This window comes from Eptatretus burgeri, chromosome 5, assembly GCF_056783735.1.
Source record: "Eptatretus burgeri isolate ZD-2024b chromosome 5, Ebu_testis_v1, whole genome shotgun sequence".
NCBI lineage: Eukaryota > Metazoa > Chordata > Myxini > Myxiniformes > Myxinidae > Eptatretus > Eptatretus burgeri.
The window spans coordinates 19,697,709-19,717,847 of record NC_140965.1 but is presented as its reverse complement, the minus strand read 5'-3'; the positions used below and the strand labels follow the sequence as shown (position 1 = coordinate 19,717,847).

The 20,139-nt window shown below is 43.4% G+C and overlaps 1 protein-coding gene across 4 annotated transcripts in view; it reads left to right on the top strand.

Annotated features, from left to right (window-relative positions):
- The window catches only part of LOC147025972 (uncharacterized), a 60,193-nt gene that overhangs the window by 3,877 nt on the left and 36,177 nt on the right, over positions 1-20,139 (top strand). For all 4 annotated transcript variants that reach the window (XM_085880912.1, XM_085880913.1, XM_085880915.1 and 1 more), the window contains one exon: positions 8,668-8,811. In XM_085880912.1, the coding sequence (XP_085737038.1) occupies positions 8,668-8,811 (144 nt within the window). The remainder of the gene's footprint in view (positions 1-8,667; positions 8,812-20,139) is intronic.

Here is a 20,139-nt window from a genome sequence, read left to right as displayed (position 1 = left end):
AAAGTGATTCTTCGCCATTGAGCGATAGGGCCAAAAACGATATATAGCAGCATGATATTTCAAAAATGTGTTGGGCCCGATATGTTCTCATGGATCAGGCGTTACGTGGCGGAGGTATGCGCTCTACCGAGTGCCCTTCTAGTTTAACTTTGTATCTGTTTATTTGAAATAGAAGTTTCAAAACTGTTACGCTGTTGATGTAACTGTAACATCACTCAGAAGTCACAGACCCCAACTGACAAAGATCCATCTGATTGGTAGCTGACCTGTACGATGTCATACTTGAAATCATATTTCATCATACTGTACAAGTTCATACTTGTGAAGCACAAATCTTGGGTTGCAGTCATTAGAGAACGAGCTGGGTTCGGCACCACGAATAACACGTACGCTAAAGGGAAGGAAACCCCAAGGTGTATACGAACAGAAGCAGCTTTGGAAAAATGCCTCGATTAGTTATCTTAACACGGATATACACCTAAACACAGATTTTGCACAAGATGAAAAACCCCTTTGTGGAAGGGGGAGGGGGCGAGGGAATTAAGTCACTACAACCTCCATTGTATGACCTTTAGTCCTCCTGTCAAATTTGGTTGAGATTGGATAAGTAACGAGCGAATGTATCGCGGACAAATAAAAACATTCAGACAGACACCAAGTGGTGTATTTCAGGATGATGACGTAAAACGAACAAATTTCCTTAGCGTATGGACTCGAAAGTTTGCCTGGCAACTTCATAACGTTTAAAACACATTTTGGCTGATATCTCAGAATCTAAGGGTGCTGGAAGAAAAATAACTATATTTTTGACCCTTGGGATTAGTTTCGTCCTCATACCTCTTTCAATGGACGAGATAGGTTCTTGAGACTTGTCTGCTAAGTGAATAATCTGTTAAAAGAGGTCATTATAACATGCTGCCGATGGAGATGCGTTCCTGACAGTGTTACTGCTTGCCCCATAAATGCTATATTGCAGGCTCCTTTGGTAATTAAAAATACAGTATGGCGTTTTATAGATAAAAGGAAGACTTTGTTAACATAACATATAGAGCTAAATTTAATAACACTCACCAGTTAATTAATTTAGAGCTTGCCGTGTTGCACGTACATCAACGCTGCCTCGGTCCTACTGCCCACCTACTCCTTCTTCCTGGCAACGGTGGGAGATGAAAGGGAGCAGTTAATCCTGGGAAGATGGGCCAGGCTGTGGCCCATCTTCCTGCGACGTTTCAGGTTTATTCACAAAGAAGGCATCGAGGGTTAACTGTCTAGCCTTCCTCTTCATGTTGCGAAGCATCTCCATGTTGGGGACAAAACCGTTGAACACATTTTGCTTAACTCAGGTGCTTCACTCCATATCAGGCTCATTCTCGGCGACAAGCTCTAGTGCATCATATAACAACCTGTAGGCATCACTTAAAGTCTTGTTGCGGAGGAATCTTTCTGGTTCAGTATCTTCTGCGTCTTCGGCCTCTTGGTTAGCTCGGTGTCCGTCCAGCTCCTGCAGCTCCTTGTTTGTTAAGCTCTTCACATCTGATTTCAGCAGCTCCTCTATATCATTTACATCTATCTCATCGAGTCCAGCTCGATTGGCTAGCTGGACAATTTCCCTGAACTCGTCTCCAAGGCGAAAAAAAAGTTTCATGTCCGTTAAGCGAAAATCCGTTGGTCGAGGCGATGTTATAAGAGGTATGACTGTACTATTAAGAAATTATTTTATGTCCCCTTGCTATTATGAATGCATGTACTCTTGTCGTCAGTTTATATATTACACACGTGCACAATGTTGTGCCTGATTCGTTCTGGTTTGCCAAGTGTCGCTCTGCGAGTGATTTGTAGTTTGTCTGTGAACAGAATATCTCAAAAAGTTATGGATGGATTCAGACGAAATTTGGTGGACAGGTTAGGTGTGTGACGAGGACGAAATGGTTACATTTTGGTGAAGATCCGGGATTCGGATACTGCTGAGACTTCTTTGACCTTTGAAGACCCAAAATACCCCAAAAAGACCCTGAGGACCCAAAAGGGTCTGAAAACCCAGATGATTCAAAATACCTAGAGGACCCAAAAGACCAGGCGCATCCAAAAGATCCAGCTGACCCAAAAGTCCCCAATGACCATAAAGACCCAACAACCCTGTAGACCATTTAAGACAATTATAAATGGATGAGGTTTGTGTGTGGGGGGCGGCAAGTTTTTTTATTTTATTTTTTGTGGAGTTCTCCTGGAGTGTTCTGATGTGGAAATTCATGTATATTTTATCTTTTGCCGATGGGCTTGGAGGGGGTGAGGAGTTGGGGGGGGGGAGGGGAGGGATACAAATTCTCTATGTAAATGTGTTTCGTGTCACGCCGCCTCCAGGTGGGGGAGTGTAAATTACAAGTTCCACCATTTACAGTACAGTATTCCTGTCTCAACGTTTCCAGCATAATGAGGTATGTTTTTGCTTCATGCACGTAACCAGAGTTTTTTTTTTGTGTGTGTAGACAGAGCTGTCAGTTGCTTAGACACCGTGCAAATAAAGGTATGCGTCAGAAGAACGTGTTGTATGCTGGAACAAGATCGCTACGGACGGGTACTCTGCTAGTCTACATACTAGGGGGTGTGTGTGTCCTCCATAACTCCAATACCATGATTGAAAGCTAGCGGCCTGAAACTTTGTATGCGTACGAAGGGAACTCCAAGGTAGTGCATGAGTGTAATTCGGTTTTTGGGTAAATTTAAACAACCCTTTTGAAGATAATTAACGGCCTTATTGAATTATATCCTTCATCAAGGCTCAGGGTTAGGTCAGCCCTTTAATAACAGCCTTGGTCAGCCCTCTGTCAGCTTGCAGGAGTCTTAATTCGCAATTTTGTTCAGCCGATTCAAACATGCCTTGATTTGGAAACACGATCTACTCTCATATCAGGCTAATTAAAGTATATAATCCAAATATTACATCTGATTTGAGAATCGGATCTTTTGGACAAAATAAGTATTTAAATCTGGAGTGAAATCTGAAAATTTTATCAAATTAGTGAGTTTTTATTTTATTTTTTATAACTAAGTGTATTTATTTTTTTTTCCTACTGTTCAGATGATTTATAGTGAAGTGATTTTAGTGAAGAAAAGATTAAGGAATGTGCAGTAAGTGGAACTTCATTTGGTGCAATGCTGCAGTGCTCTCGAACCTGCTTTTACAGTCTATGACGAACGGGTCGACAGGGGTCCTGTTTTTTGGAAATTACGAACGTAGTTTTCTTTTTACCTTTTTGTGCAATCTGTTTTCATGACAAAATATTAAAATGAACATACTAATAGTTGGCAGTGGCTGAAAACGAAGAGGTATGTAGATGGCACACACGGAGGTCGGACGTGGTGGGGTTTGTGCGTGCCTCCATGCGTGCAGGTTGGAGGAACGTGTGTGGGTTGGAGCATGCATGCAGGCAGGCCTTTTCCACGTAAATAAGCATGGGTTTTAATTTTTAGCTTACCTGGAATTTACATTCCATATAAGATATTGTCATCGTGCCATCCGTCCATCCGTTTCCTTTTTTGATTTCTCCAGCCAAACCACTGGGCTGATCCACCAAAAATTTTGCAGCAATGGTCCTCTCCTGACTGGTAACAGGAATTGCAAAACTCGTTCCGGTCACATGACTTTAAGTAGGTCAAAATGGTGGACTTAGTAAATTTCTTTAAACATCTTCTCCAGACCCACCAGTCAGAATGCTCCCAAATTGGGGTTACACCATAAGGACAGGGTTCTGATGTTAAATTGTGGAGGCCATGGTGATCACATGACCAGAAGTGTGTCAAAATGGCAGTTCCGCATACAAAAACACTTCGTACGCATACAAATTCCTACCAAAAGCTTCTTCTCCTGATCCACTAATCAGGATGCTACCAAATTTGGGTTTACAACATTAGGTCAGAATAGGGACGTTAAATTGTCAGTCATTCTGATCACATGACCAGAAGTGTGTATAAATGGCCGACAGTCAATTTTTGGGAAAATTCCTTCAAAAATCTTCTTCTCCATACCCACCGGTCAGAATGCTTCAAAATTTTTATTACAACATTAGGACAGAGTCGTGATGTTAAATTGTGGAGGTCATGCCAATCACATGACCGGAAGTGTGTCAAAATGGTGGACTTAGTAAAAGTTTTGAAAAATCACGCAAATTCCTTCAAAAATCTTCCTCACCAGACCCACAAGTTAGAATTCTTCCAAATTTGGGTTACAACATCAGGCCAGGGCTCAGATGAGCTACAGGTCCAATGGTCCTATTTTTAAATGCTCCCACCAGGTTTTACATAAAACATGGCAGTTAAAAAGAAAACGTTGCTGTTTGGGTGCATTTTATCACCCTGGTAATGCCTTGTAATGCTGCCTTCCCTCTCATTAAACTGCCTTCCCCCTCCCCTCACGCTTCCTTCCCTTGCCCTTACATTCCCCTTACACTGCCTTCCACTCCCCTCACAACGCCTTCCCCTTCCCTCACACTGCCCCCCCTCCCCTTGTGCTGCCTTCACCTCTCCTCACACTGCCTCCCCCTCCCCTCATGCTGCCTTCACCTCCCCTCATGCTGCCTTCCCCATTCCCTCCCCTCATGCTGCCTTCCCCATTCCCTCCCCTCATGCTGCCTTCCCCATTCCCTCCCCTCATGCTGCCTTCCCCATTCTTTCCTCTCACTGCTCCACAGAGTGCCATTGAAGTTTGGTTATTGATTCTAGTAGCCAAATGGTGAGCAGAAAGTGTTCAGTTTAATTTGTTTTTTGTTTCACAACATCATGATATCCTAAATTAACTTTTCGTATGTTAAGAGCCATTTTTTTTTTACTATGTGCATATGAAGGGTTGTCTACATAATGCAGGTGGGCCCTTTCTTCTGGAGCTGCTCTATTGCTTGGCTGGCTGGAGCTGATTATCTGTTGAGGGTGGTAACCATAACAGGTTTGAAATTATAACACTGTGTGATGTGTTCTACACAGAGATGAATTGCTAAAGGCGATGTCACACCTTGACGATTTAGCCAGCGTATGCCGACTTATGAAAAATTTGTCTAAAACGCTGGCACACGTCGAATACGTTATGGGTAAGTTTTGATAACATTAAGAGCACGCTGATAAACACTGCCATACGTCGTAGTACGCTGGCTTTCATCATTGTACTTTGCGGTTGTCCTCAAATTTTAGCATGCTTGAAATTTTACGACGTATGCCAGTGTATGACTCACACGTTCCGCTACGCTGGCCATAAGTTCTAGGCACGTTATGTGATCGTTGACAGACGTCGACACACGTTACTTGTAAGTAACACATCGAGGTAATGATTAGCGTTCCCGAAACTTATTTATAACCTATGAGCAACGTGTTGTAGGCACGATACACGATCGTTGACACACGTCGAGGCACGTTATGCGATCGTTGACACACATCGACACACGTTACTTGTAAGTTACTCATAAGTCGAAACACATTGAGGTAATGATTAGCGTACCCGAAACTTATTTATAACCTATGAGTAACGTGTTGTAGGCACGTTACACAATCGTTGACACACGTCGAGGCACGTTACTTGTAAGTTACTCATAAGTCGAAACACGTCGAGGTAATGCTTAGTGTACCCAAAACTTATTTCTAACCTATGAGTAACGTGCTTTGAACCTATGTGTAACGTACCTCCAACGCATATTGACGTATATAGACGTACCGTATCGTGGTGTATTGGCAGCGTTTTAAAAAAAACAAAAAAAACAATAACTTCCGATATTTCGTCACGTGCCGTTACGTCACGTCCGATTGCCTCTTCAGTTTGCTCATGTCTTATTCTTAGTTCCTCCTCTGTGAATATTTTCTGTTTGAGGATATTGTCACGTCGACGTCGACGTCGAAACTTAAAAGCAAATGTCCGAATATATTTAAAAATTCGTGATAGACTAAAATAAATAAAAAAATAAAAAACAACAACAACAACAACTTCAGGTATTTCGTCACGTGCCTTCACGGAGCCAAGGAGAAAAAAAGAAAATGTGCCTTGAAAATGTGAAAATAAGTTTCGGGTATGCTAAACATTACCTTGACGTGTTTTGACTTATGAGTAACTTACAAGGAACTTGTGTCGACGTGTGTCAACGATTGCACATCGTGCCTACAACTTATTCCCAGCGTAGCGGAACGTGTGAGCCATACGGCGAGTACGTCGTATAATTTTCTGCATGCTTGAAATTTCACGACGTACTAGACGTACCACGAAATATGACAGCCTACTTCATCGTTTTTCAGCGTGCTCTTAACGTATACACAACTTACCCATACCGTTTTCGACGTGTGCCAGCGTTTTAGACACATTTTTCATAGGTCGGCATACGCTGGCTAAATCGTCAAGGTGTGACTGCGATGTTGACACTTCCAATTCTCAGGCGGTTATGATTTAAATCGCCGTGCGGCAGGTTTTTAACAGGCTACGCCACGAGTTTGTCGGCGATACGTGCAGCGCTATGCCTAAGTTCAACTATCATTGGACATAGGTTGTGAACACCGACAACAGGCTAAGCATTCGTTGGTATAAGTTATCTATAAGACAACGAAACGTTCTGTGCCCGTTACTAATATGTTATGAATACGACCAAAACTTAAAAAAAAAACATCAAAATTTCAGCATACGCCAACGTTTTACATACATTTTTATACGTTGCCATTGCTGGCTAAATCGTCAAGGTGTGACAGCACCTTAATAAAGGGGAGGGGAGACAAAAGAGTGAAGCCATCCAAATTATAATTATCTTTCGCTACAACAACAATTATTACAAAAAACAAACATTCTCATTCTGTTTTTTTTTCCAAATTCCCACAACAAATCCCCTATTCATTTTCACACTTGGGAAAACACATGATTAATCACTCAACAATGTCAATACATCCTTGGGTTAAATTGTGTTTTTTCATCAGATGGAAAATCAAGTTTTTTTTATTTTTTTTCCAAATAATTTTTTAAAGCATTTCTCTCATACCAAATGACATTTCATTAAATGTTCAGTTTAAGACTTTGGGATGAGCAAAGTAAACATATGGAAAGGCTTTCTGTACTTCCGGCTGTCAAGTCAATACGGGACCTTCAAAATGACATATTTCCACCCCGACTGCTCGGCGTGCATGCGCAGAAACCGAGTAATGAGGTAAATCTGGACGGCCTGGACATCTTTCATGCCTCCCAGATAAGGATTGTAGAATGAATGACGAAAAAAACTTTTAAAGAAGTCAAAAGTACTTGTATGCATACCTACAAAAATAGGGTGTGCTTCTGGACAATGAAACAGTTAGAGCTTCCCGATCAACTCGTCCAAAGAGTTTATATCTTCCTGTTCACATCTTGCCCCAGCATATGCCCACCCCACCCCTCCGTAATGGATAGGGGATGGGAGAGTACACTAACATACACCCTCTCAGTGAGTTGCAATTAAATTGTAATTTCCTATCCAGAGTTGAAATACTTTCGTCAAAAAAAAACAAACTCCCGATGATGTGTGCCCGTGAAAGGCCGAAGATGGTGTGCTCTAATCAAACCTTCGTGCTTCTTTACACTGATAGGAATGTCATATCTGGGGCTTGTCCATGCACAGGGTCATTTCCAAATGGTGATATTTACTATTAATCAAATATTTACTATTTGGGAGGAGGAGTGGGACTGGGATTGTGGGCTGTGAGTGATGTTATAAATATACATATTTTTGTGCAGTTCCTGGGCAACCAGAGAAATTATACTCTATTTTTGCATCTATTGGTGAAAGGAGAAGGTGTGTGTGTCTGTGTGTGTGTGCACGCACGTGTGAGTGTGTTATAACTCTGGCCTCCGCTAGCTAATTGTATTTACAGGAAATAGTATGAATTCAATTCTTCTCTTCCACAGAAATTTCTCATATACTTATATTTCTGTGAGTCTGATTTTCATTCAGGAACACAACAATTATGGTCAACCATTTTGAAATTGCCACTCTTTTGTCTAAATGCTGAAAGTTAATGTCAAAAGATTATTTGAATCACATATTTCACGCCAGCAACGGCAGGTTAATAGTGCCCGGCAAGCAGAACCAAATCGCTGTAAACACACGCACACAGCGAATGTGTAAAAGGCCTCATTTAGCATTCATGCGTCATTTTGAAAGTCCCGTATGAAGCAATCACAGACATTGTGAAATGCAGACGTGCTATCAATTCATGAAAAGTCCAATGTATGAATGTCTAAGCATCATGACGATCACTCAGACATTGAGAATTCCCCTATATATCCATAGTCACCACCATGAGTGGACCAATTGTCACCAGCCTGGTTTATATAAGTAAGGAACAGACCAAAGCACTTCCTGCCTCTGAAATTTAGGGGTAAAAGTGTTCTTTGTTACTGCTTTTACCACGACCTGTTACTTTCTGGGGAATGTTTTTTCTGCTATAAAAAAAAGTTACAAAAAACATCCATTTTATTATACGCTCGTAACCGCAGCACAACACGTTGAGAGATCTGTGATGGCTTCCAACAGCTGAGGCCAACTCAAGTTTGCTTGACAATCTGCTCAATGCCCATGCAATTGTAGTTGTATTATATTCAATCTCATAAATTGCAATTATTATTTTTTGTTAATCTTTATTTTCATTCTCATCAATGATGATTCTTTTCTTTTTCAGGCTGAAAGCACGCCGAGGCTTGACTATTCATGCACTGAGGCCTTTACCCAGGGAATGTTGGATGACGGAGGCCATTATGGAAAGCAAAGGCACTGTTGCCAAGATTCGAATAGCACAAAGTTCTTGCAGCAACTTTTCCAAGAGGTAACTATTATGCCGTTAGCAAAGCAACATCTCGTTTGTCATTTGACTTGATACATATAGCAGTGTTTATCATTCATTTTGCGGAGGTTCGTTTGTTCTATTCATTGATGTTTTAATACTCAGGCATGATAGGTTTACAGCCTTGCATTCTTGATGCAGATCAAGTCCAGTTTTTGTGATTTCATTTCAGTGCAGATGCAGTTCATTAGTTCCAAAATTCTGTTCATGAGGATGGAAATTGTGTTTGTGACCATTAGATTGTCCACCCTGAGGCAATGCAGCATACGCCCACCCCACCCCTCGGTAAAGGATAGGGGGTGGGAAACATACACCCTTCCTCGTGAGTTGGAACAATGAAATTTTAATTTCCTGTGCAGAGTTCAAACAGTTGACAAGGCATCATCGCCATTAATCGATCAGGTATGTTCAAACAACCATCTTGAAAACTCAGGTCTCTAACCGAGTCCAGATATATTTGCTCCATTCTTGGATTCTGTAACTTTTGTGCCTCGACTCTCTGGGCTGCGCTCGGGGCAATCTCCGAACAGATTGGTCCACTTTGCGTGCACTCGTTCAATCACACTTCACCACATATGTTGCTCTATTTAAAGTTGGAACAACTCAACCGTTCATAACATAAAAAAAATTCTGTTTTATAAAATCTTGCCTTCACTTTTAAATAGTCTTTGCCTTTCATTAATCAATATGCAATTCTTTTCTCTTGTTTATTATTACATGGACAATGTGACCTAACTTTCAAGTAGTTTATCAACATATTCTTTACAAGTAGTTGTACTGTTATCTGAAATACATTAGATTCCTTATTGAGAGCGCTCCTTTAACCGCCGGCACGTACTACACCATTTTCTACAAGCCAATGGCTTGTGTTGAATATTTCAAAACCACCGTTGGTGTACACAGTTTTATGTTCGAGCTTGTGATATGGTTTCTTACAGCTTACAGTAATCGCTGAGGTTAAAGCCAAACCACCTTGTACTATACACTCAAACTTAACCAATTGAGAATTACTAAATGTGATTCATGATTGAGTTTCTCAATTTGATGAATTTCCCAGTGCACTTGCGGAGGCAGCCGCGCGTCTTTCCTTTATGGGTCTCCGACTGGCTGTGAAACACAGAGCCACTCACAATGAATTGTTAACCATGAGAGGGAGTCCGACTTGGTTCCGACACAATAATTTGAACTAAAATAGCAAAAAAAGGCATGGGGATTTCATTTTCATGACTTATTGCCCGCTCCTTCGAAATTGTATACCATTGTATTGCTTGTTAACAACATTGCAGGGTGAAGCTCAATGTGGCTGAAAGCCAATCGGATGCGAAACAGTTGTGACAATCGTACAATTCATTATAGTACTTCCACACATTTTCCAGTCCATTAACTTTCGATCCAAATTAATTCAGCCAATGTATTTATTTACTTGCTTTTCAGATGTTTGTTTCCTTATGAATTCTACTTGCGCTGAAAATCGAGGAGCTTTGAAATTATGCTTCAGTCGCAGGCCATCATTTCCCATTAATGGAGGGTTAACGACTTCTGACGATTTTAGTGATTCTGTGCTCTTTCTGCATAGCTTCAGCAGAGCAGTGTTGGGCCTATATATAAATCCATGTGGGTTGGCATCACAATCAGTGAGGGTGGGATATTTGCAGCATGGTAAGATGAAAAGCCATCATTTCGGCTCAGGCCCAACAGAGGAAAAGTTCCGTAACAAATAGGCTAATTACCAGCGTCGGGACATTCATTGTCTGAAAGCCTTCTGTCCCTCGACCTCCACCACATGCCAAGAACGGAACACGATTGTGTTTTCTCATGCTGGGCCTCTTCAGGAAGTCACCGCCTTTTGTGGTTTGAATTTCAGATGCAACAGTGCACTGATAATTTTGGTTGGAGTGATTGGCGGCTTCTTCCCGACAGTGGAATCATTTGGAGCTGAGCTCTTTTCGATTTCGGAACGTGAAATTGTTTGTTTTGCTTAAATGCAGTCAACTCTCACCTTTTTGAGGTTCATTCAAACTTTAAAGAATTATTATAAATTGGTGTTTGTTTATTTGTTTTTGTTGTTCGATCTCTGCTTCTTCTCCAGTTCTCCCTTCCACTCTTGTGATTGAGAGTTTGTGCCTGTATCTGGCTTGTTCATCCCTCCCCCCCACCTCTCGTGTCCTCCTCCCCCTCCCCTTGCTCTCATTCTTCCCCATGTCCTTTCTTCATCCAGGTCTCCCTCTATTTTGTCCCTCTATCCTGCTGTTGGTGTGTTTTCCTTCCCACCTATTTCTACTATTCTTTTCTCTCCTTTATGTTCTGGTCCGCTCTGTGTTTGAGCTCTTCCACGAGCCTCGACTTTGTATAATTCAGGTCCTCATGCAGCAACGCTCCATGGCCCTAACCAATTTAATCAATGGATCAATTTCAATTCGCACTTGCTCAGCTTTTTCAGTCGACAGATTCTTTATTATTGTTTATTTTCGTTTGTTTTATCTGCTAAAATCTTGCTTCTACACTTTATTTTAAATTCATGTGATTGTTTCAAGTCAATAAACTGAAGTGTCGCTTTGAAACAGGGATAGACATGAAGGCAGAGAAGTGGTGTGGTCGCAAGAGGATGTAATATATGGTGCTGTCCGTTGCCACGGTAATAAAGCGCTGTGAGAGTATGTGAAGGTTGGGAAGAGGGTGGGTGGAGGAGATTTGTCTTTCTATCTTTATGTATGTTTCCATCTTATTGTCTTTCTTTCTTTCTTTTTCTTATTGTCTCTTCAACACTATGCCCCACCCCAACCCCCAATCCCTGTATCCTTTGAGATGCTTTTGCTATAGCCATCCTTTTGGTATTGATCCTTTTCTCTCTGACTCACTAATGGTTTTCTTGGCAAGCAATTTGCACCCACCCCTGTAACCCGAGACACAGGGTTAGTTCAGAACGCAGACGTCTCACCTCGTTAGCCAATGTGCTGGGTTATTTATTAATATAGCTTTTACATGATGACCCATATAACAATTGCTATCTCATGAGGGGCCATTTATTTATTATGTACACATTGGGGAAAGTGGGTGGTGTGTAAAATAAGAAAAGAAAGAGAAGTGAGGATGATAGGTGAAAGAAGGGGGGAGGGGGTGGAAGAGTTGGTAGAGGAGGGAAGGAAATTTTGGAGATAGGAGTAAGGGGTGGGCATACAATGGTAGGAAGAGGTGACATTTCCATCACATTTGCATACGGCATAAATACATAGCGCCCTCTCACTTCAACCCATATCAGGCAATGTGTTTTCTCCTCTGACTAATGACGCTGTCTTTCATTCACTTTGTTACCCCGAGTGTGCGAAGCTAAAAGTGGAGTTAAGCAATTGGTTCATTCTCTCTGTCTGCTTGTCTCCAAACGTCGGTTTATGATCGAGGCACAACTTAATTTCAATTGAATATTATATTTTGAACACGAATTGGAACATGAATCGGAAAATAAACCTGTAGTTTAGCAGTATTTTGGCTCTGGATTTGTCCTGAACACCCATGTGCAGGAATGAGTGAGAATTTTTTTTTCCTGTTTGCCTGTCTGGCAGTCAAATAAAATTGAAAATCATTCCAAACATGAAACTTGCTGTTTTTAAGGACGTCATAAAGAACACAAACAACAGGCACGAATAACTAATTTAATGTGTGAAATAAGGTGGTGTAAAAGACTCTGCATCAATGGCGGTAAACTTCAAAAATGTTTTTTTTCCCCTCCAACCTTTAAAATCTTGATTTTATTTCAACTGAATTACATCCTTGAGTATTGTAGAATACAAATTACCTTTTTTGGCACTTTCAAAACCATTTTGTGAAGCAGTACTTGGACAAAATATTTCATCATTTTGCATCAAAATATTACAGTACATGGAAATCTTACCTACTCGAAACAGATGGACCATATTACACTTACCACAGTTTAGCTATGGATCCCCTCCAGTGGTCAATCAATGTGCTGCCACCCTGTTTACCTACTCTTAATCATTCAGTCCATTGTGCTTCCTCAGCACCTCCTTCCATGCAACACAGCCCCCTCCCCAGAACCTTAGGCTCCTGCCAAGGTTCTCTGTGAGGAACATAAGATTCCTGCCTCAACACTGAGTCACACTCCTAATTTACTCACCAAATAAATTGGAGAGGGCTGTCGGAGGTGAACCTCAGCTAACCTTTCCTAAACTCCTTCCTGTTCTACCCTGTGTATGCCTTCACAGATGTATGCCTTAGCTAACCTTACCTTATCTATGCCTCCACAGATTTCCAAAAATGGTCCTGTACAGCATTCAGTTCTGCAACTTTACCGTTCCCAAAGTTCGCACAAATGAACCAAATTTGGGGCTTTGGCACACACAGGAAGCAGATGGATTGAACATGTTTCTTTCCTTTTCAAAGGTTTATTTATAACTAACAAATACCACCTGTCACTTTGCTGATGGGAATACCAAGAGAGGGTGGGAGAGGAAGAGGGCAGGGGAGAAAGAGAGAGAAAGGTGAGGAGGGAGGGGGAGTTAGCAAAGATAATGTTATGCTTCATGCGCGTGCACACACACACACACACACACACACACACACACACACACACACACACACACACACACACACACACACACACACACACACACACACACACACACACACACACACACACACACACACACACACACACACACACACACACACACACTTACTTTCTCTTTTTATTATTATTGTTGGATGAATATGGGGGGAAAGGTGGACAGGAGCAGTTTGGGACAAATCATGCAAATCAAAAGACACAAACAGGGAAATGGGGGCACACAAATTTGTGCACAAGGATGAGAAATAAATAAAATCTGACGCCAACTATGTGCCACAGATCGCACTTGTACAACAATGTAATAATGCAGGCGAGGACTTTCCTTTGGCGATGAGCGGAGTGCAGGGCGATTGTGTCGCTCGGGAACAGTGCTCACATTTCAAAGAGCTGTCCTCCCTGAGCACCGATGAAACCGAGCCAGCAATGAAGTGAGCCAACGATGTGGAGCGAGAAAAGTCAAGAACAAACTTCTTCTCTCAAAAGTTCCACTAACACTTTCTTACATGCGTCCAGAACCAGCCCTCGTCCCTCTCTGTCCATTCCAGCGCTTCAGTTTCACACCTATTCATCTCTCAAAGCACTTCTTCCTCCAACTCGTCCTCTGTACCCTCTCGAGGCTCTTCTTCTTCACACTGCCTCTGCACGCCAGGAGCTCTTGTGTGTCTTTTATCTTGGCCCCTCTTCATCCTTCTGGGAGGAGTCGTTCTCCAGGCCGTCCTGCCCATGGGATGTCTCCAATAAGAATAGATGTACATCAATTCTTCTGGGCCTCACAGCGCACTGTGCCACCATGGCTGGCACATACCATCCAGACAGACCGTGACGGCCCTTTCTGAAGCGTGTTCAGCTTTCTCCGTGTGCCTTTTTGTGGCGAAGTCCTCATCTCGGCTAGCCCGCAAACGAGGTGCTTCCTTATACATTTTACCCTGACTATTTTGTCCATAAATTACATACGCTGCTTTCTCATCATCAAGTGTAACAAAATGACTGACTCTGACAGCTCCCTGTTACATGGCATTCTAACCTACTCGAAACACACAGACAATGTTACACTTACAACAGTCTAGCGATGGACCCCCCCCCCCCCCATCCAGGCTCTTCTAGCTATGGACTTCCACATAACATTATATTTTGAACACGAATCGATACACAAACCTGTAGTTTACCAGTACGTTTTCGATGAACATTCTACTTTTCATGATGCTATGATAACAGCATGTCCTATTGTCAAATGGCATTACACTGTAATGCCATGAGCCATTATTTTTGTGGAGAGGCTTATAACACTTCACTACCTTCACCACATTTTATTACTATTTGAGGGTGAGCATCATCACCTGGTGGATTGGTCACGAGAGCCCAAGCATGAGGGATAATGGTTGCTCAAATGTATTTATAAAGTGAGGATTTTCACATCGGTTAACGCCCTGACGTAGCACTTTCATGAGCTCTCGCTTGGGTGTTGGCTACCTCCTGCAAAATGGTTTCTGTGTGTAATTTCCTTTCTTTTTTTCTGGTTGTTACATGTCCTGTCACCACAGTGAGAGTGTTGCACTTCTAGTCTTATCGAGAACCTGGACTTTGTTTCTTCTTCGTCTTCTTCTTGTGTATGGCAGCTTGGCTGCTGGGTAGCTATCATTTTGTTGGGACGCAGCTATGCTGCTGATGCTGTGCTCCTATACCAATACACTGGTACTCATTTCACAAACCTCGGGAGGATGACAGGCTGAGTCAACCCCACCTGGTTTTAATTCAGTGGAAAAACAGGGCTCGAACTCGGGATGCTAAGATCCAAAGCCAGCCACTCTAACCACGAAGCCAACACCAGGCTTAACTGGACTTTGCCGAACTGCAAGTAGTTTGATGTGGTTTTCCATAAAAGTCAAAGCTATTCTTAATTTTTAACCTTTCTTGCAGTGAAACTATGTTGACAAGAATGTCGAACAGCATTGAGTTTGAGCAAATGATTGGACATGGACATTTGAACTTGAACTTGACATGACCAAGAAAGAGCAATTCCGCTGTGGAGATAGACGGGTGGTGGTGTGGGCTCCTATTTTGGGACTCGGTGGCGGTGTGGGTTGCTATCTTATGATTGGTTATCAGGGAGCTTACAGCAGAGTGCTAGAATATCTCCCAGGACCTTATGGAGTGATTGACGGCGGGATGTATCATCAATTGTGTGCTGAACCGAGAGGAAAACTCACCTAACTGATTAGAATACAACTTTTATTTTCACACCCAATAAATTTGAATAAAGTTTTATTGTTTGTTAAAGAATAGCTTTTCCATTGACATTGGTGAACATGTTGAAGGATAATTAACTCATTGTTTTACATTCACAATTATTTCATTTCCTGTGATATTTAAACAGTGTGTAATTGATAAATAGTTGATTTTTAAAATTTCTATTGAATAACAGTTGTTATAATCATCTCAAATTCCTCGATACTAATAGAAATAGGCGTTGGCATTGTTAGGTGTCATGAATACTACCTTCTCACCAACAGAAATGTCATTGAGCAGAGATCGAGCACCCAAAATTGTTGAAGCGGATAACCCACCTTGTGGGTGGTAGTTCATGGTAATGTCCTTTGGAGATCTCCCCTGGTGAGATCAACTGAAAATGGAAATTTATCCTGTGCTTGAGTAGGTTGCTGTCAATAAAAAAGACAAACTAGCCGCACACCAGATAGATATGCCATTGCACATTAACCACATGGCCTGATTATCCCATTTTCAAACTTCCGCATGGAAAGTCATCAATACCGCTCGAAACTCGCACAATTATGAGGTTTTGGTTCTTGAGAGCATGGAAAAGCCACAACAGTTTCAACCACAAGTTTATCGGTTTTATTTAATATTAATTCCGAGCAAATACCAGTCGTCGCTTCCCTGACGGGTAGATTAAGAGAGAGGGTGAGAGAGGAGGGAGGATGGGGGGAACAAGGAGGCGTTCCCTTAGTATGGAAGCAAAATTTTGGGCCACTAGGTTTCATGGTTTTGGAGTTATGGAGGAGACATACTGACACACACACGCACTCACGCATACACGCACTCACTTTCTCTTTTATTAGTGGCGATCTGCAAAGTGTGTTGGTGGTCTGCAAAGCACCAATCTGACAGTTTATAGTCGGGACAGGAATTGAGTGCAGACAAGATAGCTCAAAGGTAAGTGCATCACCTCTGAACCATCCTGTCAGGGACAATATCTCAGAGCCATATTTTGTGAGCTGACTTGTGAAGTATGATAGCTGTAAATGAGTCGGCACAAAAATGGTCTACTTGAGCCATTCACAGAAAATGGACTTTTGCTATGCATCGTATCACTCCACAATCCCTTTGTGGTATTAAATTTTTTTTTTATATATGTATGTATTCCTTTTGGATTTTTTGGAGTAATGTTGCCTCTTCCTTCACAGGCAGCCAAATTACCTCCTTCATGAACATTAATGAGCCAGCTGGGTTTTTACTCAGCCTGATAGCGATATGCCATTGGAATCGCACTACTTAATTCACAAGTTTCTGCGATGTGAGGACTGTGTCGTCAAAATCTGTGATGTGCCATTCCTCACCACAATGCCAGACGACAAGGCCACCACCGTACCCAGTGATCTGAAGTAGTCACCAGCTGTTTGTTTGTTTGATCACTACCATAGAATGTTTATCACCTTCATTATTGCAGATAGTACAAATGGGACAACATCCCACTGGAGGATACTGTTGTGGATTTTTTCACCCACCCCGTTGTGATCGTTGAAGGATTCTTCCTGGTTGATTGTGGAATCCTATTTAACTTCAGGCAGAGTTTAACGTTTGTCCAATTTGGTTTGTCAAAGGACAATTTTCCTTGTTTGTTTAACGTTTGTTTAACGTTTAAACAAATTTAACGTTTGTTTAACGTTTGTCAAAGGGCGGAGGAGCTCCTTGTGAGCCAACGGCCATCCATATCTAGTGCCCAACTGTGTCTGCAGACGTCCTCCTGCAGTTGGGTTACTTCTTATTAGGAGGTTGGTGGCAGGATTTGCACTCCAGCCACCATAAAACCCTTCATTCCGCAAAACGTAAAAACGCAAAAAAATCTGAAAACCCACTCCGTGGGAGTACCTCCTGTGCAGCTTCCCTTCGCAGGGCAGCTCACCGGATGACGGGATTGGGGCAAAGCCTTCGGGACCCCCAATCTTTGATCGGAGGGAAACCACGGGGTAACATCCCTGGGTCAGATTGCGGGAGAGTGTGTCGGAGTGGTGCTGAGGTGTCGTCCACCAGACGGCGGTCTCCTTGGGTTAACCTGAGGCTGTCCCTTCGGGTGGGTGCCTGGAATGTCCTATCCCTAAGAGAGGATGATCACCTGTCTCTGTTATCATCTGAGCTCAAGCGTTTGGACATCGGGATTGCAGCTATCTCTGAGGTTCGGAGACTGGATTGCAGCGAGATAATGGTGGGTGGTTACACGTACTATTGGTCTGGTCGCTCTGATGGTTACCATACCCAAGGAGTTGCTGTAGCTGTGTCCAATAAGCTGACCCCAATGATAATTGAGGTAACACCGGTCAACGAGCGTATTATGAGATTAAGGATTCGTCACTCCTTAGGTGTCATTTCCCTGGTCTCTGTTTATGCTCCGACTGAGGCGAGTGATCTCACCGTGAAGGATGCATTCTACGCCACACTCGAGTCTGTGGTTGATCAGTGCCCCAGACGAGATACACTTCTCGTCTTGGGGGATTTCAATGCATCGACTGGAACTGATAGCGATGGTTATGAGGTGTGTGTTGGTCCCCATGGGTCAGGAACTATGAACCAGAATAGCACTAAGTTCCTTGACTTTGCAAGAAGTCATGGACTTAGGGTGGCTGGTTCATGGTTTCAGTGCCCACAAGCTCATCGCTGGACTTGGTATTCCAACGCTGGCGGTGTGGCAAAGGAGATTGTCCATGTCCTCATTGACGGTCGTTGGAGGATGATCCAGAACAGCAGGGTCTACCGGAGTGCTCAGTTCCTCAATACTGACCACAGGCTTGTTGTAGCAACTCTAAAGCTGCACCTTAAATCCTGGAGAATGGTACCATCCCAGCCTAGGCTGGATGTTGCCAAGCTCAGGGATGAGAGAGTAGCTGAGGAGTTTGCGAACAGGCTGAGTGGACACTTGGGGGGTCTGGGTGCTTTTGGGGGTCCTGAAGAGTTGTGGAGCGCCTTCAAGACCACCGTGCTTTATGTTGCCGGTGGATGTCTTGGAACTCACCGCAGGGCAAAGAAGAATTTTGTCTCTCGAGGGACACTGGATACCATTGACCAGAGTCGCAGGGCCAGGCTGAATGGCAGAGCTGAGCTGTTCAGGGAGCTGAGGCGTAAAACTGTACGTGCACTGAGGGTGGACAAGGAGGCCTATGTGCGAGGAATCTGTGAGGGGGTAGAGCATCACCTGTGGACAGGTGATTCTCGTCCCGCTTACAGGGGAATTCGAGCATTACGTTCATCCAAGCCCATCCCTCGGAGCACTGCAGTTCGAGCAGAGAGTGGTAGGCTCTTGACAGAGGAGTCTGAAGTGAAGGCCCGCTGGGCCGGTTACTTTGAGCGGTTGTACCAGGCTGATCCCCCACCTGTCGAGTTGGACGTCAAGGGTGTTACAATCCCTGTTGCTGACCCTCAAATCAACTGTGGTCCACCTTCGCTTGTGGAAACACGGGCTGCGGTGAACCAGTTGAAACGGGGCAAATCTCCAGGGATCTGTGGCATCCATGCCGAACTTCTCAAGGCTGGTGGAAATGCTGCACTCGTGTCGTTGCATGCAGTTTTGTGCTCTGCTTGGAACACAGGCATCATCCCAACTGACTGGAAGAGGGGCCTTGTTGTCCCTCTCTGGAAAGGGAAGGGTGATCGCCAAGACTGCAACAACTACCGAGGGGTGACGCTGCTCTCAGTACCGGGCAAGGTCTTTGCTCGGATAATTCTTGATAGGGTTCGCCACCATCTGCTTGAGCACCAGCGTCCAGAGCAGTCAGGCTTTACACCAAAGAGGTCAACGATTGACCATATCCTTGCACTTCGTGTCCTCACCAAACGCAGACGAGAGTTTCGGCAGGGGCTGCTTGCAGCCTATGTTGATCTCTGTGAAGCGTTCGATTCAGTGAATCGGGATGTCCTCTGGAGGATTCTTGGTCTTCGTGGGGTGCCACCAAAACTGATCGATCTGATGTCTGAACTCTACTCTGGTACTGAGAGTGCTGTGAAGTGTGGTGGTACCACCTCTGACTTATTTCCAGTTGTTACTGGAGTTCGTCAGGGATGTGTACTTGCCCCCACACTTTTCAGCACTTGTATGGACTGGATTTTAGGGAGGATGTCGGAGAGATCAAGTTGCGGTGCATCGTTTGGGAATGTCAAGATCTCGGACCTTGATTTTGCAGACGATGCAGTCATCTTTGCGGAGACTTTAGACATCCTTTTGGGGGCCCTCGAGGTGCTGAATGAGGAGTCGGAGCCGCTGGGATTACAGGTTTCTTGGGTCAAAACTAAGATCCAGGCTTTCGGTGACATCTTGGATGCTGCTGTCCTGTCTGTGTCTGTTTGTGGTGAGGATGTTGAGGTCGTGGAGAGATTCACTTACCTTGGCAGTGATATTCATGTCTCTGCTGGCTGCGAGTCAGAGGTCAATAGACGTCTGGGTCGGGCCTGGGGAGTCATGGATTCACTGGATCTTGGGGTGTGGCGCTGCCGGTACCTGT